This window comes from Poromitra crassiceps, assembly GCF_964638095.1.
Source record: "Poromitra crassiceps genome assembly, chromosome: 7".
Classification (NCBI taxonomy): Eukaryota; Metazoa; Chordata; class Actinopteri; order Beryciformes; family Melamphaidae; genus Poromitra; species Poromitra crassiceps.
In genome coordinates, this window is record NC_139628.1 from 17381647 (window position 1) to 17405948 (window position 24302).

The window sequence follows — 24302 nt, forward strand, 5'->3', positions numbered from 1 at the left end:
GGGACTACACTGTTGAGTCGATGGGGATATATACGTCAATAACGTCATCACTCAAAGGACGAACACGGAAATTCTCTTTCCCTCACCTGGTTCAGCCCCGTTCAGCCCGAGGTAATCAGTGCACACATCAACAACAGTCCAGGTTGAGTGCTGACGTGACGTGGAAGCCTATGCGACAGTGTGTAGTTCTGCATTAGCTTAGCACAAGCTTTTTACCTCTAGCGCTCGCATTTACGCTTCAAAACTCATGAAAGTGGTCCTCATGTGTGAAGATTATCCCGCTGAACCTTGGTTCGCGTTTGATTAAACTTGCGTTGCCCAGAGACCTTATTTGAAGCATCGTGCCAAAAACCCATTCAAAAATCCCATAGACAGAAACAGTGTTGAACCAGGAAGTTCGGGACTTCCGCATTCAGCCTACAAAAATACGTCATCCCTGCGGCTCTCTATACGAGGAGGATCTAGCGCACAGACCACCCTCGAACCCATGGCCCTCTCCCACCCATCCCCCCCGCCACCCACTCAAGAACTAAACAACTCAGAAGAGATGTTGGTATGCAATTGAAATACTGAATGCTAGACTCCAGGTTTAAAACGTGTATACTGCCCCCTGGAGATGGTTTGTAATTCAAGTAATCATTACTTGAATTACAAACCAACACCTCTTCCCTGCATTGCTTAGTAACGCATGCTAGAATCCAGGCTTAAAAGGAGTATACTGCCCGTGGGGATCGGGCCACTTGTCCCTGATCTGCCATACACAGCAGCTAGGAATAACGAACCGGTCTTCCAGGGTTTCCGGGGCGGCTCCGACTGCACCGCATCGCCAAAAGACAAGCGATCTGTACGCAGCATGGCGGTACTCCCGGTTGTCTTCCGCAGGCTCCTTTGCTTCGCCCATCGTAGTGAGTTCCTCTCGGTATCTCCTGTGAATACGCAGGTTCCCAGCTTGCAGGCAGTACAAGGAGAAGGACGGCAGTCGGCTGATGCAAAAGGCTGGCTCCTGGCCGCAGCACTTCTTCTTCTGCGGGTCTGCGGGCAGCATCTCCCTACAGTTCCCACACACACACCACGGTGCTGCTGGCAGCCCCGCGGAGGCTGGAGCACCGTGCCGGCGCCGACGCGTCTTCAGGACGTCAAACACCAGCCCCGGCTGCCGGTCAAAGAGAACCTCTCCCAGCTGCCTCCACTGCTCCAGGGTCAGCTCTCGAAGCCGCTTCTGTAAGAAGATGATAAAGAACAAGCCAAAAAATAAACATGTTATATCCCACCAGTGATGTGGTCGCACCCTAAGATTAATATGAAATCCACGTCATTTATTTATTTATTTCCAAATTGCATTTTATTTTTTTTCCAAATTGCGTTTTTTCACATTTAAATTTTATTTGGGAGTTAGAAACTATTTTTATTTTATTTATTTATTTGTTTGTTTGTTAGTGTATTCATTGATGGCCCCCCTCTCAAAACACCCCAATCGAAAACGGAATTATTTCTCTAGGCCTATTTTACAATTATAAAATAATTTAGGTTACTACAATAATTACCGTAGGTATACTTTTGATTTTGATAATTAGACCTACTTTTATGAATTTCAGTCAAATGATGGAAAATTCTGCAATATTGCATGACCAAATCCCACGATTCTATCTTTTCTGTTCCGTTTTTTCCCCGCATTGTGGAAATCGTATGGCCCTCCTAGAGGCAGCAAGCCATCCCTAGTAAAGTACCAAGCAACAGATAAAGAAGTCTACCTGTTGGTGCGCAAAAGGTCCAGTATTTCTCTGGGGAAGGTTGAAGTTTTAGCCCAAATCGAGTGGGTAGTCGGGGGTGGAGTTATTCCCAAAACAAAGTGAGGGGGGTGGCGAGGGTTTCCCAAGATGCATTGTGGCAAAATGGCATCAAACCATCCATATTGGGAACTAGGAATTTATAAGGTCAAGGGACAGGAATGCCCGTTGTGATGTCACCTGACCTTGGATTTCCTACCCCGATCTCAGGGGAGCTTCACCCGCAGCACCAACCGCAAAATCCAAGATGGCAGCTCCGCGCTTCAACAGAAGACAGCGAAGAACACACTCACACAAACAGTGTTGTTGTTCACACTACGCATTAGCAACTTAATGCACTAAATATAATTTTTTTAATTTGCCCCCCAAATTTTGTAAATGCCCCCATTTTTTAGACAGTGGGGGCAAAATTTACCACAAAAATAATCTTCAATGTTCCTACACTGCACTTCTATCTGTGGACAAGTTGCTACGGTGTTTGTATGCGCAAAATACCATGAAATGCATTGTTAAACTGTTATTGCTAACCGTGGCTAGCCTAGCTAGAGCTAACCCTGGCTGGTTTCCCCGACTGTTTTACTGGGACGCGGTCAACTTGGGTGTGACGTCGCTCGACTGGGATATTTCTAGTTCCCAATACAAATGGAAGACAACCGAACCAGCATAAACCAGCTTAGACCAGCAACACAATGATGCTGTAACCATGATCACTATGAGCAGATTCCACTCTACGTCAATGCTTAAGGCCAAACTGTCATTTCACACTATGCTAATAATGATTGTGCCATCATTTCCTTCAGAGATGCTTTGTTCATTGCAGCAGGTAAAAAAGGCACATATGGTACAAACCTCTGTCTCCTCTCTCCTCTCCTTACACAAGGCCTCTACACGCCCCTCTGTCTCCTCTCTCCTCTCCTTACACAAGGCCTCTACACGCCCCTCTGTCTCCTCTCTCCTCTCCTTACACAAGGCCTCTACACGCCCCTCTGTCTCCTCTCTCCTCTCCTTACACAAGGCCTCTACACGCCCCTCTGTCTCCTCTCTCCTCTCCTTACACAAGGCCTCTACACGCCCCTCTGTCTCCTCTCTCCTCTCCTTACACAAGTCCTCTACACGCCCCTCTGTCTCCTCTCTCCTCTCCTTACACAAGGCCTCTACACGCCCCTCTGTCTCCTCTCTCCTCTCCTTACACAAGGCCTCTACACGCCCCTCTGTCTCCTCTCTCCTCTCCTTACACAAGTCCTCTACACGCCCCTCTGTCTCCTCTCTCCTCTCCTTACACAAGGCCTCTACACGCCCCTCTGTCTCCTCTCTTTACACAAGTCCTCTACACGCCCCTCTGTCTCCTCTCTCCTCTCCTTACACAAGGCCTCTACACGCCCCTCTGTCTCCTCTCTTTACACAAGTCCTCTACACGCCCCTCTGTCTCCTCTCTCCTCTCCTTATGCAACACAGATGGTACAAACCTCCGTCTCCTCTCTCCTCTCCTTACACAAGGCCTCTACACGCCCCTCTGTCTCCTCTCTCCTCTCCTTACACAAGGCCTCTACACGCCCCTCTGTCTCCTCTCTCCTCTCCTTACACAAGGCCTCTACACGCCCCTCTGTCTCCTCTCTCCTCTCCTTACACAAGGCCTCTACACGCCCCTCTGTCTCCTCTCTCCTCTCCTTACACAAGGCCTCTACACGCCCCTCTGTCTCCTCTCTCCTCTCCTTACACAAGGCCTCTACACGCCCCTCTGTCTCCTCTCTCCTCTCCTTACACAAGGCCTCTACACGCCCCTCTGTCTCCTCTCTCCTCTCCTTACACAAGGCCTCTACACGCCCCTCTGTCTCCTCTCTCCTCTCCTTACGCAACACAGATGGTACAAACCTCTGTCTCCTCTCTCCTCTTCTTACACAAGGCCTCTACACGCCGTTCATCCTCAATTTCCTCCGCTCGATACGCATCAATTCCGCTGTCTGCGTCATCATCATCGTCATCCTCTTCGTCCTCCTCAATGTCCTCCCATTCGTCGTCCTCTTCGTCCGAGTTCATTTCCACCTCCTCTTCTGGCGTACAGGAGCACAATAGACACAAACAGAAGGGGAAAAAACAGATTGAGATGGAACAGATTTGATGTATTTAAAGGGCATTTATCTGTTTCTGACTCTGGGAAAGTGGGGAAAACTGTCAAAATTCCCCACGGTATCTCTGAACTATCCCTTTAACCAAATCACACACATTTAAGCTATTCTAATTGATGTGGTCTCCTTTTGAGAACGAATGTATTCTTTTTTCACTTTTATTCACCGAGCCTCCCCTGAAACTGCTTGGAGCCCCCCTGGGGAGGCCGCCTCCCACTTTGAAAACCTCTGATTTAGAGAAAGGGTGAAACTAATTTTAAGACAGACAGACACACTGCCTGCAGTGATCAAATCACTATCCGCCCCCCTGCAAGTCAAGTCAAGTCAAGTCAAATTTTATTTATATAGCACCTTTCATACACAAAGGCAATTCAAGGTGCTTTACAAAAAAAATAATCGAAAAAACAAGCAGCAAAGCAATGCACATATAAAAAACACATAAAAAACACAGCCGACAGTTTTAGTTAAAATATATACTCAAATTAACAAACATGAAACATTATTTCTGTTTTAAATAAGTTACAAGGCACTCTTCAGTATTATTATTACATGTACAGTCCATTTGTTGGAAATGTACAGGAAAAATCTTTTTAAAATTACAGGCCGAGAGAGGCAGTAGTTTAATAGCAGTTAAAAGCAAGAGTAAACATAAAGGTCTTTAGCTTGGATTTAAAAATAGGCAGAGTAGGGGCAGATCTAATGTGTTCAGGGAGTTTGTTCCAGTTATGAGAGGCATAGTGGGAGAACGCGGCTTCACCATGTTTAGATTTGGTCCTTGGGACAATTAGTAGACCAGTGCCTGAAGATCTCAGGGATCTGGATGGTTCATAGTGTAGAAGCATTTCAGAGATGTAGTGTGGGCCTGACCCGTTGAGAGATTTGTAAACTATTAGCAGAATTTTAAAGTCTATTCTAAGATTTACTGGCAGCCAATGCAGGGATTTGAGAACTGGTGTAATGTGTTCAGCTTTCTTGGTTCTTGTTAGAACTCTAGCAGCCGCATTCTGAATGAGCTGAAGTTGTTTAACAGCTTTTTTGGGAAGACCATTGAAAAGACTGTTGCAGTAGTCTAGCCTGCTAGAAATGAAAGCATGAATTAGTTTTTCAAGATCTTGTTTGGACATATAGCCTCTAATCCTTGCTATATTTTTTAGATGATAGAAGGCAGATTTTCTTATAAGCTTGATGTGGGAGTTGAAATTTAGATCAGAGTCAATAATAATGCCAAGATTTTTTACCTGGTCCTTTGGCTTCAGAGATAGGGATTCGAGGTGAGCAGTAACTTTGAGCCTATCTTCTTTTTTGCCGAAGACAATTATCTCTGTTTTGTCTTTATTAAGTTGGAGAAAATTCTGGCACATCCAATCATTAATTTGCGCAAGGCACTGACACAGTGACTCTATGGGGGCATAGTCATCCGATGAGAGGGCTATGTAGAGTTGGGTGTCATCTGCATAGCTATGATAAGCTATTTTGTTTTTTTGCATAATTAGGCCCAGAGAGAGCATATAAAGGTTAAACAGGACAGGACCTAAAATTGATCCTTGGGGTACCCCACATGTCATTTTGGTTTGGTCAGATGTGTAGTTGCCAATGGAGACAAAGTAGTTCCTGTCTTGCAGATAAGATCTGAACCACTCTAGGACCGTGCCGGAAAGCCCGACCCAGTTTTCCAGTCTGTCCAATAGAATTTCGTGGTCAACCGTATCAAAGGCAGCGCTGAGGTCTAGTAACACTAAGATTGAGATTTTACCTGAATCAGTGTTCATTCGGATGTCATTTATAACTCTGATAAGCGCAGTTTCGGTGCTATGATGGGGTCGGAAGCCTGATTGGAAAGGATCTAGGAGGTCATTGGAGGATAGAAAGGTATTGAGTTGTTGGTAGACAGTTTTTTCGAGTATTTTGCTAATAAAGGGAAGATTTGATATTGGTCTGTAATTGCTGATTATAGAGGGGTCGAGGCTACGCTTCTTTAGCAAGGGCTTAACAACTGCAGTTTTTAGAGATTTTGGGAAAATGCCTGTAAGAAGAGAGGTATTAATTATCTTCAGTATGTCGGTCGCCAGGCAACTGTAGACATTTTTTAGAAAGCTTGTTGGCAGGGTGTCTAGGCAACACGATGAGGATTTAAGGCCTCGTATCGTTTCTTCTAGTTTCTTGTGGTCAATGACATTGAACTGAGTCATGTTAATTAAGCACCTATTCTGTGGGTGCGGCGGAGCCACATTTGTTCTTGATGTGGAAATAGTTAGTCTGATATTTACAATTTTATCCCTAAAGAAGGTCGCAAATTCATTGCATTTGACATTGGATAGAAGATCAGGGGCAATTTGTGGGGGGGGGTTTGTCAGCCTGTCAACAGTGGCAAAAAGAGTGCGAGCGTCATTTGTGTTTTTGCTGATAATGTCGGAGAAGAAGAATTTTCTGGAATTTTTTAGTTCCTGGTTGTAGGAGTGAAGACTATTTTTATAGATGTCATAATCGATGTGAAGTTTAGTTTTCCGCCATTTGCGCTCGGCTTTCCTACAATCTCTTTTTTTGTTATTTACAGAGGGAGCGTTTCTCCATGGTGCTTTTTTCTTACCGGAGATTAGTTTAGATCTAATGGGAGCTACAGCATCAATAGCCTTTAGGGTTTTAGAATTGAAGTTATCTAGGAGATCATTGACAGAGGCTGAGGAGAGGGAAGGGGCCAGCGAGAAAGCCTCCATGAACCGTGTGCTAGTACTCTCGTTGATGTAACGCTTTTTGATGGTTTTTGACCGAATAAGAGCGATAGGGGTGATCTTGAGTTCAAGAAAAATACAGAGATGGTCGGACAGAGCAACATCACTAGCTGAAAGAAACGATGACTCAAAGCCCTTGGTGATAAATAAATCTAGGGTATGGCCTCGATTGTGAGTGGGCCCAGAGACATGTTGTAACAGGTCAAAAGTGTCAAGGAGGTTATTCAATTCTTTGGCATTATTATCATTGGGGTTGTCAATATGAATATTAAAATCTCCTGCAATAGTTAAACAGTCATGTTCTATGGAGATTATAGAAAGGAGTTCTGAAAATTCATCAAAAAAACTACTAGAGTACTTAGGTGGTCTGTATATAATCAGTAGTAAAATAGAGGGAGAGCACTTCAGAACAGCGGCCAGATATTCAAATGATGAAAAGTCGCCAAACGATACCTGCTTGCATTGAAAAGCATCAGAGAAAATAATAGCTACTCCTCCCCCTTTCTTACCGACTCTGGGGGCGTCAATGTAGTTAAAGTTAGGTGGGGCTGACTCATTAAGAACATATTCCCTGTTGTTTAGATCAAGCCAGGTCTCTGTGAGGAACATGAGGTCCAGTTTATGACTCGTAATCAGATCGTTTATTAGAAGCGACTTGCTTACAAGTGACCTAATATTTAGCAGTGCAGCCTTGATAGCTGCACTGCTAGGTTGAATTTGTAAATGCTTTTCAGAGTGTCCCTGGAGAACAGATACTAGGCTTGGTCCTGGAACAGGACGTGCTGAGAGATAATCTTTGTTTGTTCTGTAGCTAATCAGGGTGGGGATAGTTAGACATCTGATCGTTTCATGATCCTCTGTGACCTTGTTTTTGGGGCAGAAAATGCTTTTTTCTTCAGTTTTCCCCTTTGGGGCGGGCAGGGAGATTGAGGGAAGGGTGAGCGGGTGGGAGGGGGAGGTGGTTTTGAGGGTGGGGGGTCGGAACAAGGAGGTCTTGGGGGTGGGGAGGAGCGAGGGGGTCTTTGGGGTGGGGAGGAGCAGGGGGTGCTGGAGCGAGGGGGTCTTTGGGATGGGGGGGGGCGAGGAGGGGGAGATGTTGAGGGTGGGGAGGAGCAGGGGGCGCTGGCTATTCTGGCGTGAGTCTGTTCAGCCAGTGTGTTCATGACAGATGGAGAGGGCTGATTAGCCAGTTCTTTTAGGCCAGGAGTCTGTTCGGCCAGTGTGTTCATGACAGATGGAGAGGGCTGATTAGCCAGTTCTTTTAAGCCAGGTGGAGGGGTGCACTGCAGGCTAGCTAGTCCAGCGTCAGCCCGCTCAAACAGTTTGTTGGAGGTGCGGAGCGGGCTAGCTAGACTAACATTAACCTCCTCAATTAGCTTGTTCATGCCAGCTGAGAATGGCAGTAGGTGGAGGGAGGGGGAAAGGGAGGAGGGCGATGAGAGGGAGGTGGAGGAGTGGAGGGGGGGGGAAAATGAGGTCTCCAAGGAAACAGCTGGGGGGGCGTCGCTCCCCGCCGGGTAAACACCTGGGGGGGCGTCGCTCTCCGCCGGGTCATCAGGCCGTTGAGCTGCGGTGGGGGGCGAGAAGAGGGAGGTGGGAGAGTGGAGGGGAGGGGGAAAGAGTGGGGAAGGGGGGGTGGAGGAGAAAGGGGGGGTGGAAGAGAGGAGGGGAGGGGAGAAGATGAAGTCGTCGTCGTTTGGTGGAGCGTTGACCAGTTGAGCCGTGGCGTCGACCTGTAGAGCCAGGACAGCGGCTGCCGGATGTGTGGCGTTGGTCAGTTGGGCCGGGGCGGCGGCAGGAGGTGGGGCGGCGACCTGTAGAGCCGGAGGTGTGGCGACTGCCGGAGGTGTGGCGTCATTGGTCAGTTGGGCAGGGTCGGCAGCTGGGCCGGAAGCTGCGTCGATCTGAGCATGGTCAGTGGCTGCAGGTGGAGCAGGGCTGGAGGAGAGCTCTGTGGCCGCTGCGTCAGGCTGTCTGTCTTGGAGAGGCTTTAGAGGGATCTTGACCTTGTAATAGTCCACCGTGTATAGTAGATTAGAACTCAGTAAAGCCTCGCCAGCACTATTGAGATAGCGCCCGTCCGTAGTGAAGAGGTGCTCACGCTGCCAGAACAAATTAAAATTCTCAATAAAGTTTACTTTATGTAGTGGGCAGGCGGTGGAAAGCCATGAGCTTAGGCCTAGTAGTCTGCTGAAGCGGTTCGTGCCCTGAGATGGTAAAGGACCACTGATAAAAGCCTCAATGTTTAGAGAGGCTAGCATATTCAGCAGATTGGTAAAATCAGATTTCAGTTTCTCTGATTCTTGCTTATAAATGACATTTTTTCCAATGTGCAGGATCACCCTAGTCACAGCTTTGTGAGATGTAAGTAGCTCTGTGATTTTTCCTGTTATGTCAGAGATTGCGTCTTGAGGGAAGCAGTATGTTTTGGAGTTTCTCCAACTCCTGATGTTTTTCACGGTGTAATCTCCTACTATCAGGGTTGTTATGGCTTGAGTGTCCTTGGGCCTTGAGACAGTGTTTCTTCCCTGAGGCCTTGTGCTAGCGCTAGCCTGATTTTCCTTCTCATGGAGCTGGGCAGCTATGTCAGCTGGAGGTGATCGAAGCAGGCCAAAACGATTCTCAAGTTGCAATTCCATTAGCGGAGGAGGGGGGGCTGTTCCTCCTCTCGTGACAGTAGTCCATGACCGCTCGTTTTGGTGTTTGTGGTTAAGCAGTTGACGACCCTCATCTCTCGTGCGGAGAGCCCGTGTCAGGCCATTAGCTTGCCGAGCCGAGCACCGCAGGCTGGAATTTAGGGAGGGCCAGCCTGTTGCTGAGCTGATTTCTGGGTTTTGTGGAGTAGTTGTGGATTCGGAAATCACTAATCTCTTTGGGATATGTCTTTGTTTATGCTTCGGGCTCGCAGTTTGGTTAGCGATGTTAGCACGGGCTTTCTCCGGAGCTGGCAGGCTAGCCGCATCAGCTAGCTCTAGGTTGGTAGCCATAGCAGTTTGACTCGGTAGCAGTGAGTCAGCATCCCTGAGAGCTAATGACAATGTACTCACGTTGCTCGTGACATTCCGTGCAATTTGACTCGATGGCAGTGAGTTATTTGAGAGATGAAATATCGTTGTTTCCAGTACGGCAATCCTTTGAAGATGATCACAGCAGCTTATATGAGGCATATTGTCCGACAGTCTCTGGAGTGCTAGGCTATGCTAGGCTATACTTAGCCTGGGTGAGCTCCGAAAGTGCTGTTAGTGGTGATTCCATAAAAATAGGTTAACGATTCAAAATGAAAGATCGTTACTAGAAAGTGGCGTAGTAGTAAAATCAGGGGGATAAAAGAAAAAAGAAAGTTTCGTAGTTAAAAAGCAAAAAGCTGGCAGAGAAGCAGGAGCAAGCAGAGAGGCGACTGTTTCTCTATCGGCAGCAAGGAGGACAGTGAAACACTGAAACACTGAAACAAACTGAATTTCTGAACGACAGTTCAGATGTTGCTCTGACCTTTTCAGAATGAATTGATCATGAACACACCCCCATAGCGAAACAATATAACTGTGTGTGTGTGTGTGTGTGTGTGTGTGTGTGTGTGTGTGTGTGTGTGTGTGTGTGTGTGTGTGCTGTAGGCTGAGCCTAGCCTGGGTAAACCCATCCCCCACGTGACCTGCTCTCAGACCTGTTCTCAGTCACTATGGTCTGGATTCCCACCATTGTTAAACGATTTCCTGCGGTTGTTGGCCCCCCCCCGATAGACCGCTCCATTACGCAACCGTCATCCAACCAGCTTTGTGCACAGAGCACATGCGCAGTGCAGCAGATGGCGTCATCGCTCTGCGACCTTTGTTGTTAGCAAGCGAGCTAACACTTTTCATTTCAGTACTGCTAGCACGCAAATGGTTACAACCAGCTACAAGAAGAGAGAACATCGCGTGACGGTGGTCAGGGAATGAAAGAGGAACAGGACGTGTCTACACGGACCCAAACCTCGATCCCTGCTGCAGATGGCCGCAGATCTGGAGAGATATTTGTGGCTGTGAAGAACAGTCATCATCTATACAGCTGCTGCCAACCTGATGAGGAAACAGGCGTGCTTGTTATGCTGGACACTGAATGCCAGACTGCAGACTTCATCCTCCAGTGCTGTTCGCCTCAGGACTTGAAGGGCTAACGTTGTACCATGGACTGTATACATTCTGTGCTAATAATGCTAGCATGCTAACATCCTTTTCACACACACACACTGAATATACCGAAATGCTAGATTTGATCATGGACTTAACGCTAATGTTAATCAAAAACGGCCACAGTCATAACGGTAAGGTGTGTTTGACCTAATTGAAATATTAACGTTAATGCCCTCACATTTCAGCGTGGTTACAGATAAACCTATTTAACGCTAGCTAGCTACAGTAGATTTTTGGAGGCGTTAATGTGAATGTCATGACGTAGTGAGCGTAGTATTATACTGTATATTATACATAATCCAGATGTAACCTAGCTATAGCTAGACGTTAAGAGGTTAGCGTGAATGCGACTGAGACCTGACATTACTGGCTTGATATCATATTCCAGATGCAACCTAGCTAGATAAGCTCCACACGGCTGTATGAGTAGCTACAATCAAATGTATCAAGCCTTGATATCATATTCCAGATCCAACCTAGCTAGCTAGATGTTAAGAGGTAGGAATATACCGAAATGCTAGACTTGATCGTGGACTTAATGTGAATCCAAAACGGCCACACTCATAACGTTAAGGTGTGTTTGACCTAGCTAGAAATATTAACGTTAATGCCCTCACATTTCAGCGTGGTTACAGATAAACCTATTTAACGCTAGCTAGCTACATTACTGGCTTGATATCATATTCCAGATGCAACCTAGCTAGATAAGCTCCACACGGCTGTATGAGTAGCTACAATCAAATGTATCAAGCCTTGATATCATATTCCAGATCCAACCTAGCTAGCTAGATGTTAAGAGGTAGGAATATACCGAAATGCTAGACTTGATCGTGGACTTAATGTGAATCCAAAACGGCCACACTCATAACGTTAAGGTGTGTTTGACCTAGCTAGAAATATTAACGTTAATGCCCTCACATTTCAGCGTGGTTACAGATAAACCTATTTAACGCTAGCTAGCTACATTACTGGCTTGATATCATATTCCAGATGCAACCTAGCTAGATAAGCTCCACACGGCTGTATGAGTAGCTACAATCAAATGTATCAAGCCGATATCATATTCCAGATCCAACCTAGCTAGCTAGATGTTAAGAGGTAGGAATATACCGAAATGCTAGACTTGATCGTGGACTTAATGTGAATCCAAAACGGCCCCACTCATAACGTTAAGGTGTGTTTGACCTAGCTAGAAATATTAACGTTAATGCCCTCACATTTCAGCGTGGTTACAGATAAACCTATTTAACGCTAGCTAGCTACATTACTGGCTTGATATCATATTCCAGATGCAACCTAGCTAGATAAGCTCCACACGGCTGTATGAGTAGCTACAATCAAATGTATCAAGCCGATATCATATTCCAGATCCAACCTAGCTAGCTAGATGTTAAGAGGTAGGAATATACCGAAATGCTAGACTTGATCGTGGACTTAATGTTAATCCAAAACGGCGACTGAGACCTGACATTACTGAAGTGAATACAAGTGACCTATATTTTTCAATCCTGTCTTTGAATAAAAGTTGTACATTGTGTTATGCTTGAAAACCATGTCTTTGCTCCCTTATGTGTTCACAATTACAACAAATCTGTATGGTTTATCTGTTGGCATTAAACCGTGGTATTTCCTTGGGTGATATTCCATATTTGTCATTAAACCTAGCTGTTCACATAAATTTGCAATGATGATCGACCACGTGAGATATCACAAGTAGCCTACTTTTATTAAAAAATAAAATGCAAAGAGAGGTTTCCTTCTCTAACTATTGGTGCGTTCACAAAATATTTCAGCGTTTCATAACTATAATAGCCTAATGTTACTGTAGCCTGGATGACGTCAGCTAATGCTACCCAGCCTTCCAGCGTTTATCTTCCATAATGCATTAAATCATAATCACAATGCGAAGACATTAGCTGATCACAGAGCTGCACAGACAAGTTTATCAGATAATTTCGCCGTAAAATGTGTCCAGGTGATCAGCTCTGAAGCCCCGGCTTGTATGGTCCGCTAAAATCCGATTTCGATATAGGTGTTATTTTGATCAATATTGTATAGCTGGCTAGACAGAGGAGTTTATCTGGAATCAGTGTGACAAGATCCCTGCTGCTAGCTTGTCTGCCTTTCTGTGTCAGAGTATCTAGCTACATTATCTGCATTACATGCTACACCATGCAAATATATTTCGATATAATTCAAACAATTAGCCCACTGTACTACTGGACTGTGTATTGCTGTGAATAAGTTAGATTTGATTGTGTAAAGTGTATCAGCTTTAAATATCCAATATATCCAGCATTAAACAAACGACCAGCAGCATTCAAATGTGCAAAAACGTTATATTTATTGAAATGTGGTGATCTCATGTCACATTACATAATGTTATGCCCAAATGGTCTACTGCCCAGAAGCGTCACTTTACATGTTTGGTAGGGAATTATTTTAATTATGTTAAACCAGCGTTTATCTTCCATAATGCATTAAATCATAATCACAATGCTATGAAGACATTAGCTGATCACCACAGAGCAGCACAGACAAGTTTATCAGATAATTTCGCCATAAAATGTGTCCAGGTGATCAGCTCTGAAGCCCTGGCTTGTATGGTCCGCTAAAATCCGATTTCGATAACGCTAGGTGTTATTTTGATCAACAGACCTCAACCTCAACAGCTGTTTTCACTTGAATTTCCTCACGTAGTTGCATAGCCATATAGCTAGCCAGCTAGTAGCTAGCTCGGGAGCTATGCTTTAGAGAGGCCAAATGCTAACGGCTAGGTAGTGCTAAGCCGCTGCAGCTGTTACACGTCATTGACAAAGACGCACTCTCTGATTGGCCGATCACGGCAGGACTGATGTTGGCAGTCACGCCGTCACTCATTGGCTGCGGGGTGGCTGCGGGTCTGCGCGAGTCTTTCAATCGCCCCAGAAATCGATCTGAATGGCCCGTTCGCTAGACGATAGTGACTGGGAACTGAGAGAGCAGGTCACGTGGTGGCTGGGTTTACCTAGGCTAGGCTGAGCCTACCTAAGATTATGAGTGGGGCAGCTGAAAATGGCATTTCTCTAACGGCACTTTTTACTTTCCTTCATGTTCACTTTGAAGGTCGTTTCGGCCAAAATGTAAAAACCATAAATCTACTGGAGAAGTCTCTCAGAGGTGGGCAACTGGCGGCCCGTGGGCCGCATGTGGCCCGCGAGCGCCCCCTGTGTGGCCCGCGCTGGAATTGCGAAAAGAAAAGAGAGGGGGAAAAAGTGCACCTGAACGCAACATGCAAGATACCCGCTGAATAAGTGTCCAAATGTTCATGTCATTCTGGCCAATACTCCACTTCTGTTATAGCATTTCAGTCTGGAATATGGAATATCTTTCAATAATCTTTATGACTAAAAGGCTAAAAGTAATCTCACATGTAAGAAATTACTGTTCTACATTGAAGTAAACATTTAAATAATTAACTCGTTGGTTTTGGATTTATTTCGCTTCAAGAGTGCATTTTTGTTCTTGTGTGACCCTCAACACAGGCTTTGAGAATCCAGGGCCACTTGTTGATACTTATGCTTAAATTAACCCACTCATATTCTGGTGTATTTCAAGAAAAACATTTTGGCTAGTGGAAATTCTAATTGGCTGGTAACTTTAAAATCTAGCAGCCATATTGGCATTCAAGCCCTGCAGGGAGAGCAGGTGGTGACATAGGAGTGAGTGAGAAAAGGATCAAATATTGGTGGTTAAGACTGAATAATGACATCACAACTGTTCATTTAAAATGAGTTATTCCTCTAAACCGGCATTCAAATGCCCCAAATTTTTCTCGCCGGCGCCGTTCGGCCCCCAACCCTCAGCAAAATCTGGCCCTCTGGTAGCGAGGACATTTTTTTGTGGCCCTCTCTAAAATCAAAGTTGCCCATCCCTGCTCTATGCAGTGTGCGTACTCAAGTGGATGAGCTTTACTTTTTATTTGTACTCTGCATGTCCGCTCAGTGTTTTAGGCCATGTTTACACGACAACCGTCTCTGCATAAAACGGCAAACTAGCGTTGCGTTTAGGGGTGTCGCGGTATATGTATTCATACATACATGGATACATGGATACATGGAGCTCCACGACAAATACGCCAAATCCAGAAGGTGGCAGTAAAGCACCTAAACGAACGCTGTTTGAACGCCATTAAACGCCACAGAAGAAGACACGCGAAAACAACACGAGAAAGCCGTCCATTTTGTCAGTCACTTTAACTAACAATATGGCGAGAGGCGAGGCATGCGAGATACCAGAGCATGAAGAGCCGCCGCCTTCTTTTAAATCAGCGGTGTGGGAGAGTTTCGGCTTCCCAGTCGACTACAACAGCGATGGGGTGCGAGAGATTGATCGAACAAAGACAGAACTACTTTATAAAAAAGCCCTGAAAATACTAGATAAAAAAACCCTCTCTCAACACCACTGTCATATCATACGTAAATATGACATGCTAAGTTTTGAGAACTTTATAAATTTCACCTCTGCCTGTCTAATATACAAAGTTCTACATGGACTGGCGCCGCCTCCTCTTGCAGACTTCATTAAATATCGTTCAACCTCCAATTCGACTCGTGTCACCCGGGCCATCACGAATAAGGTCTGTGAGGTCCCATTTAGAAAAACTTCCTTTAGTCAGAAGACCTTATCCTTCATGGGAAGCACCCTCTGGAATAATATACCCTCCTCTATTAGAGAATGCCCTAGTCTCGCCACCTTTAAAGGCCAGTTGAAACTATGGCTCAGATCAAACCAGCAATGTGATCATATTTAACATATCGTTTGTCATGTTTCGTTGCATGTTCTGTGTGTTTTACTTAGGTTTACGCTTTCTAACCTTTTGTATTATTATTATTTTTTTTTTTTAAGATTACATCAACCTGCCATGGGACTACAGGTGGAAACTAGCCCTTGGGCTATAACCTGGCATGTTTACTGTACGGCTGTACTGTTCATCAATGTGCAATGTCCCATTCTTTAAATAAATGAATCTGAATTTTGAAGGAAAAACGCCTAGCTTCCCCTATAGACCCCTTATACAGCTGTCAACATTGGAGCTGCACGCGCATCGTGAAGGCAAAAAGCCGTGAGCCCAGCATTGACAGACACAGAGAGCTGTGTAAAAGCCGCCGCTGTCAGGACTGCTCTGTGCCCATCTGCGACACACAGTTAGATTTTAGTTTTAAAATGCAGTTCTCGGCTTACTACCACAGCTTATCGCCTAGTGATAAGCAATGTTATGCATCGAAATTAACGTTGTTTAATGGGATACGTCTTACAGACCCATACGCACTGGCCCTGTGTCAATGGATAAAAGACAAGAAGAATTGGCCAAGCCTAGAGTGGCCATAGCGTAGATAGTTATTCTGTAACTTGCAAAGATATATTGTTATGTTGATAATGCAGCACACAACTCAATAATGACATTATGTAACGTTACTTGGTTGTTAACTAACCGAGCGATGTGGCTGTTAGCAGCCTACAGCTACAGGCAGCTTACCTGATTATGAAATGAGCACTGCAAAGTCGGGCATTTTTAATGATGTCCTCGTTCCAATCAGTTCAACTCAATAATGACATTATTTAACGTTACTTGGTTGTTAACTAACCGAGCGATGTGGCTGTTACTAGCAGCCTACAGCTACAGCTTACGTGATATGAAATGAGCGAGCACTGCAAAGTCGGGCATTTTTAATGATTTCCTCTTTCGCCTTGCAACCAAAGACGCCTATGGTTAGCATTGAAAGCAGTATGAGTTGACGGGATTCGGTAAAACTTGTCTTTAGTCCTCCTTGCTTTGTTGATAGTGTAACAGACTGTTCAGTGTTGTGTTGTGTTCTATTGCGTGTGTATGCGAGGCTGTGTATGTTCCCTCGAGTTGCAGTAGAACAGGATATGTGGGGAGAATTAGGTGAAGCTTGTTATAACGTTACAGCCTGGCTCTATCGTTTATTATTTTATTAACCAAGTGTGAATAGGCAGACCCGAATACTCTGCTACAATAGCTTTCCGATTCTGGCATCCCACTGCACAACACGAAGACATGTCTTGCTCGTCTAGTTTTCCAGCCAGTGGAAAACTACTTGCCAGGGCTGTGCGGACTCTGTCTTTCTGTCTCTGTCATGCGCATCGACGCTGCGTGATGTCAGTGTGACGTAGTCGTATAAGGGGTCTATTCTGTCTGTTTCTAACGGGCTTGATTTAGCTTTCTAGGATTAAAGTTTAAATTAATTTTCCACGCAATAGAGTGACACAGAAGTCACGAATGGTAATTAACTGCTCCAGATTGGATTATTACAGAATAAAAACACAGTAAAGCAACAGAAAAAAGACCCGTTTTCTTTGCAGCACAATTGGGACTTGACTTGAGGAAATGCATCGCGGTGAGTTGTCTTCAATGATTCAATGCGGGAGACAGTGATTAATAGACTATGTGCGACGTTTGTAGGGGGGACTTAACGCAGATTAGGCCTATGTGTTTTTAGCAAATCGTTCTCATGTTTGTTGAATGTCAATGCGACTCATTGTGCCTGTGCCATAAGGCTGTATTGGGCTAGTTCAATGTTCCTATTGCCTACCATTGTCTTCCATGGTGAAGGGGGGCTGTGTCAACACCTGAATTGCGTTTCTCCACTTTACACGGCGACAGTAAGGGGCGGCGTTATCAAGAATTCCACTCTGGAACCTGTTTTCACTTTTTTGCATTTTCAGGCACCAAGAACGCCGTTCCCGTGTAAAAGGCACTAACGCTAAAAGAGTTTGCCGTTTTATGCAGGGAGCGTTGCCGTGTAAACTCACTATTAAACTCACTATTTCCGTAATACGGATATACTCACAAGAGGGCGAGGTGATGCGCCAGGAGGGACGCACGCGTAAGGGGAGCTTACTAGAGCCGTACTTGTTTTAAGCAAGGTTTAGAGGAAAAAACCAGCCCGATTGTCTACGGGCAACAGATGACGCAAGGTACAAGCGGGGGTATGCTTGGCGTCCAAACTGCAGTATAGAGGAAAAGAGGACACCGTACCCAGACCTGAGTTTTATGTGTGTGTAGTCATGTTTCTTATATAGTCATGTCGGGGGACTCAATATAGATAAATTGATTTATTCTATTATGCAAACCCAATGAGTCCTCTATAAGTTTTTTGCTCTTTTTGCAACTGCTGCGCCTGTTGCTTAATGCACTTTTTATGCTCTTTTGTTGTGATGCTTTTAAATGTCCATTTTATTCTCTTCTTTTATTCTTTTATTTTCCTGTCAACCATTTTATGTGAAGCACTTTGAATTGCCTCTGTGTATGAAATGTGCTATACAAATAAACTTGACTTGACTTGACTTAAACAGGGTCTTAGACGGATCGCTCCTCGTGTTTCAAGCATCGAGCGTCGTCCACATCGATTCTACAGAAGTATAACCACACTTTAAAATGTTCAACGTTACTTCTCTCTCATCTCGCCGTCTATGACTGTGTGTGTATCATCATCAGGCAGTGTGCGAGTGAGAGCGAGCTGGGAGCCTTCTCCTGATAGACACATACGGCACAGAGGCAGGCTGAGTAGAGAGATGTTGCGCTCTTCTGGATCATGGAGTAGCCAATGAAAATATAGACTATGATATTTCCCTTATCCCAGACGGAAAAACGGAAGAGATAATTAACGTTTGACTGAAATCAGTCTGTAGACGGAGCTCTGCCACCCGCGCCTATTTCATACTGCCTAGGAACCTCTATATCAATGCAAATGTATATTTTCTAGTTTGTTGCAGAGTCACAACAAGGAAACAAACTCAAGCTCATAGTTCATTTCATTTAGTTTTTAGTTGTTTTCTTTTGTACTTCAGCCATTTGGCACTGAACTCTCACCTTCGTCGTCGTCGTCCTCATGCTGCTCGCGGTTGTCGATGTCGTATCCATCCAGGTAGGTGAGCTGGGGGAGGAGCTTGAAGATGGACTCTCTGTAGTCGGGCAGGTTGGTCACCTCACAGTCTTCCAGGTGTAGGCTCTCCAGCTGGGGAAGATTTTTCTGATGGGGAGAACATTAAAACCAAAGTATTACTTAAAGTCTAACTTAACCCGTTCGTCACGTGCATATGAGTGCGTTTCAGACTGAAAACATAGTTTGTCTAAGATGACAGGTTGAGAGGCGGGTCATAGTATCATGTCGAAGATTTTATTTGACGGGAGGTTAGTGGCTGAGTGGAGCTCAGCGAGCTGCAGGCTGCCAGCTGCCTTCGTGTTGCCGAGCGGAGAGTGCAGCACGGCCTGGAATCTCCGAAGTGCGACCCCTGACAACCAAGCTCTCGGATGCGTGCGCCATTATCGCTGCTGTAAATACGATATCCCTGGAATGCGCGTTTTAACGAGCCAGTTACATTTCTTTGCATTCTTAGAGATGATAGTTTTAGTTTTTTGTCCATGTTTCTAACAATTGGCCAAGTTAGTACCGTAAATTCCGGACTATAAGCCGCACCTTTTTTCCCGTTTTTTGGGCTTTTTTGGCCCCTGCGGCTTATATAACGGTGCGGCTTATCTATGGATTAAAAAAAAAAAAAAAAAAAAAAAATCTCTCTTTTTTAGCACTCTTTCTAACTATAAATCCTATATAACTATAATAAGTTTTAATTTCCTCTCTTGCCCTCTTTTCACCACACTGTATGACACTGTATGACACTGTGTGCACTGTAAAAAACAACACAGGTGGTGTTGTGTTATGTTGTTTTGTTGAAATGTTAATAAATGGGAGCTTCCTCTACAATCCCCTCTGTGCATGAACCCTTACATATGGTAATTAAACATTAAAACACAAAAAAAAAAAAAAAAAAAAATACCATTAAAACACCCGCGGCTTATAGTCCGGTGCGGCTTATATAAGAAAAAAATAGTCAACTTTGAAGGTGCGGCTTATACACCGGTGCGGCTTATAGTCCGGAATTAGTTAGTTTATGGGATAGGAATTCTGCCAGATGACAGGCACTAGGCGCCATTTTCGACTTCATTTGGAAGAGCAAATTATCCTGAAATGAAGATTTGATTGACAGCTGCATGTCGTGATATGATTGGTTGAAATGGGGTAGAAATTTGATAGTACTAGGTGATGTCAGCAAACTGTACATTACTGTTATCAATGAAATCTTGAAAAATGAACTTTTGAAAAAGTGTGAAAAACTAAAGAAATTAGATTGTTGTGATTTTGTTTGCATACATTATTAAATAGGTGCACTGCATACCCAGGTATTTGAACTAAAAGAAAAGAAAAGTCATTCTTGGGTTCAGCTCGACTTTAACAAGAGAGCGCCGATTTGCGAGCGCCGAGCCAACTTGATTTGCTTCTGATCTGGGGGGTTTGTCGCCGAGTTCCAAAAACAGCTCGCCTGAGGGCACGGAGCGCATAGTGTGAACTCGCTTTAACGAGATATTTAGGATTATACAACTGCATACAAGCGTCAATGATAACACTGTAGCATAGTCAAGTCACTGTATCTCGAGGCCAAGTAGATCGTAATCTCTCGAGACGGACTTGCGACTTGCATCGAAAATCTGTCGTCATTCTACGTCAAAAGGGGTGCAACAGCGCTCGCACGCACGCTGCGCTTTACCCGATCAAAATGAAGTGAACGTGAACGGTGTGTATAGTCAAAAGTTGAAACTGACCATTTTCAGCATATAGCAAGTTGCTACTTGCTACTAGCAACGAGCTAGAGTTGTTATTGTTGTTTCATAGCGACGGACGGATTTGAGAGCGACACGCAGGGAGCGGAAAAGAAATGCATTAATGGGCAGAGCCGGTCGGTTGGAGCCAATGGCAGAGCTTGCAGGGAGCGGAAAGGGATTTTCTTCCGCTGCCGACCGCACCTCTTGAGTTCCTGTTGCACCACATTGAAACAGAGCTGCCCCCAGAGGTTAGAGGGGAAAAAAATTTAACCGATGGGTTCCCAGATTGGGTAGTCGAGTCTCTCGAGTCCCCAGTGTTGGTAGCCGGCACTACTTTCCAAACATGGACCTCTTTTCCTTCCAAAAAGACAGATTATGTGCATTTTGGATTAACATTTCATCGTGTGGTGAGTACCCGAAGCACACCATGTATTTTGGCGCCGTGAGATGTGTGTTTTGGCAGATTTTTAACAGCAGTACCATTAGCCTCCATTCTATGGCGATAATTAATAACTTCACGACTGTAGCTCACTGTAAACTGAGCGGACAGTGCCGGTAAGGCATGGTGTATCTTGGTTATGTTGGGGGGATGTGGCAAATGAGCTAAACTTCCAAAAGAGTGGTGTATCCCTTTAAGGGGGAATCATACTACAACACCCAGAATACATTGCACACATCACTGACTGGAAACTGGACACCAAGACAAAGTTGGCTGCATTAAATCTCTTTACTGGGGCATATTTTCATTTACAAAACGTATTCTTCATCGAGTCGGGGTAAATCACACCCATTTTCAAAGGATTATGAAACTAACCAGTGCAAAGGAGTCAGTTACGTTATGTGGAGTTTGTGGACCAATTTTATCTGCTGAACGGATGGCTCTGGATGTAATTTGCAGCAAGCTAACGTAACGTCACAGGTAAAGTGAACACCGTCACTATTCGTTGTTGTTCTGTACTCAGAGTTGGCAAAGTCCATAAATATAAATAAATACATAATAAATACATAAATACATAAATAAATCTGTCAGAAAATATGTCCGGTTCAGCAAAGCACCGCTACGTTTGTGCAACGCTCTGTCTCCCTCTTAATCATCACAGGGAAGTCTCTGTTGTTGTGTGATTCAGCGACGCGATGCCTCCTATCACAAAACTAGTTTCCTTCCAAATATACGACGATCTTTTCAATCTTTTAAAACCTGCCGCAAGCGTAGTGGCAGGACAGGAGTGTAACCACGCAACATCAAACACCTGGTGCCGCTTCGTCATCGTTAGGGAAGGGTAAATAAAAATATATAATAAAAGATAAAATACCGATAGCAGCAGCGAACGTCCAGGACCCTTATCGATACTCCTGGTACCAACCAATCAAGAAAAGGTACCAATTAAATACCGGTACCCATCCGTAGTGGGCGTGGAAAGTTAATCAGTTTGTCCTTGGCCTATGATGACCAAACTTTCTGCAAAGTTGTGTGGTTCCATGTGAATCGGTTTGGACGTTAGGTGCCTTTTTGTGTTTGAACACGCCCATTACCACGCCCCCTTTTGGCCGGTGGGCGTGGAAAGTTAATAACTTCTAAGTTGGCCCACGACCAACCTTTAGTTTCTGCCAAGTTTCTGACAAACAGACAAACGAAATGAGGCGAAAACATGACCTCCAGCCAACTCTGTGATGGAGGGAAAGGTGTTGACTCCACCCACCAGGGGCTCCAAGCTGCTGATGTCTTTGATATTGTCCCCACAGAGGTAGAGGTGTGTTAGGTTCACCACCCGCTCCGCCAGGACCTCCAGACCACCCGATATCTTGTTGTAACTCAAATCCAACTAGAGAGAGAGAGCGAGCAAGCGGGAGAGAGACAGCGAGAGAGAGGGGGGGGGGGGGGGTGAGAGAGATCAAGCAAGCGGGAGAGAGGGAGCGAGAGGGAGAAAGCAACAGAGAGCGAGAGGGAGAGAGACGGAGCCAGAGAGGGAGAGGGAGGGAGCGAGAGAGAGAGCGAGGAAGAGAGCAAGAGATGGAGCCAGAGAGGGAGAGAGCGAGAGAGATTCATCAGTGTCCATTCAGCCAATAAAACAGCTCAGTTACGAGCAAAGCTTCCTGTTCTTATGTTGCCATGTTGACGCGCACACACCCACCTATCAGCAGTAAGCAAGTCTGTTGTCTGGCGGATCAGTATGACATACTGGTATTTTGGGGACCCGGGACCAAAATCTGTATGTCACTTTTGGTTTCTTAGCTTCACATCTCAACTATGGACGCACGATTATGTTGATTATATGTTTCTATACTGCTGATATGCCAAATTATGTTCTATGCTCAACAGTGAAATTGCAGCATACGTGAGTGACTATATTATGTTAATGGCACACTCATGTTAATATCACATTCACACATTATAAAAATACACAATATTTTTTTATTTCCCTTCCTTTTTGAGCTTGTACAGTTTTCTGATTACAACACCTTTCTGTCCAGTTTGGGTGCGTTTGATACCCTTACCATTTCGAGTTTGTCCAGTTTGGGTATGCCCAAAACGCTGCCGAGGCCGGCGTATGTGATGCTGAGCTCCCCCAGGTTTACAAACTCCTCTGTGATTCCCTCCATCTTCCCCTCGTTGGATCGACAGTCAAACAGCTCCAACTTCTCGACCTGAAGACAGTTATGAAACCATGTGCTTAATGGGTTCGTAAAGTTTCATTCCCCCCCCCCGTTCCTGGGCGATGACCAGCATCTTCGTCGACATCACGTTCCTCTACTTGCATTTGAAAAGCAGCCGACTCGTGGGTCTGGACCGTCTGGACTAGTCTGGACGTAAACTTGTTTGCTGTTGTTTGTTATTTGCTTTTCTTCTTCTACTTCTTCTTCTTATCACTATCTAAGGCATTCTGAGTACACACAATAACATGTTGAAACATCTTTTTAAAATGGACCTGTTGGCCCCCCAGGAGACAAGGAGGTGCGTTTCAGCCCATGCACGCAGCTGCATCAAGTCTGACTTCTGACATAACGAGACCGTTTAAACTGCCAGAACCGGTTACTTACATCTGCCGGCGCTCTGTTCTGCAGCTCAAAGCAAAGTCGTGTTTTCATATCCATTTTCCTCTAATTTCTTCTCTTCCACTCGTGGGTCTGGACAGTCTGGACTCTATGGTCTGGACGCAAACTTGTTTTGTTGTTTGCTCTTCTTCTTCGACTTCTTCTTCTTCTCACTTTCCGGCAGACTGGATGCCTTGCGGCACACTGCTGCCTCTACAGGTCGGGAATATATTGCTGTTCATGGAATTTGCCACAGTATGCAAGTGAGACACTGTAACCTTGGTAAGTGTAAGTGCTCTGAAGGCAGTGTGCAATTCTACAAATTATATAATGCAATGAAAAAACCTCTTCCAACATTTTTAGCTGGGCAGAGCTTCTCCTTCATAACTGCATAACACCCACGCACGCACGCACGCACGCACGCACGCACGCACACACACACACACACACACACACACACACACACACACACACACACACACACACACACACACACACACACACACACACACACTAAAAGCATAGCTTGCTACTTTCTTTTCCCTTCTTCTTTTCCTTTCTTTTTTTACACTGGAAATGCAACTCAGACAATATATATTTATATATATATATATATATATATATATATATATATATATATATATATATATATATACACGAAGACAAATTCATCGTATTTTACATGTGGTATTCCTCTCTCCACATAACATCAGTATGATAGACTTATTGAGTGACAGTGTAGTGGCAGTGTGTAGTGACCATAGGTATTGACTCAAAGTCTCAAAATGTGGCCC

General features: G+C 44.8%; 1 protein-coding gene across 1 annotated transcript; it reads right to left on the bottom strand.

Moving 5' to 3' along the window:
* Window positions 1–611: 611 nt before the first annotated feature.
* LOC310779775 (uncharacterized protein) lies at window positions 612–23598 on the bottom strand. Its single transcript, XM_083640270.1, has 6 exons — window positions 23515–23598; window positions 22972–23121; window positions 22176–22298; window positions 18688–18847; window positions 3660–3838; window positions 612–1219 (listed from the first exon to the last, which is right to left on the bottom strand). Exons 1-6 carry the CDS (start codon window positions 23566–23568, stop codon window positions 692–694), a joined length of 1194 nt encoding a protein of 397 aa, XP_083496396.1. The 5' UTR covers window positions 23569–23598; the 3' UTR covers window positions 612–691.
* Between the last annotated feature and the right edge of the window lie 704 nt (window positions 23599–24302).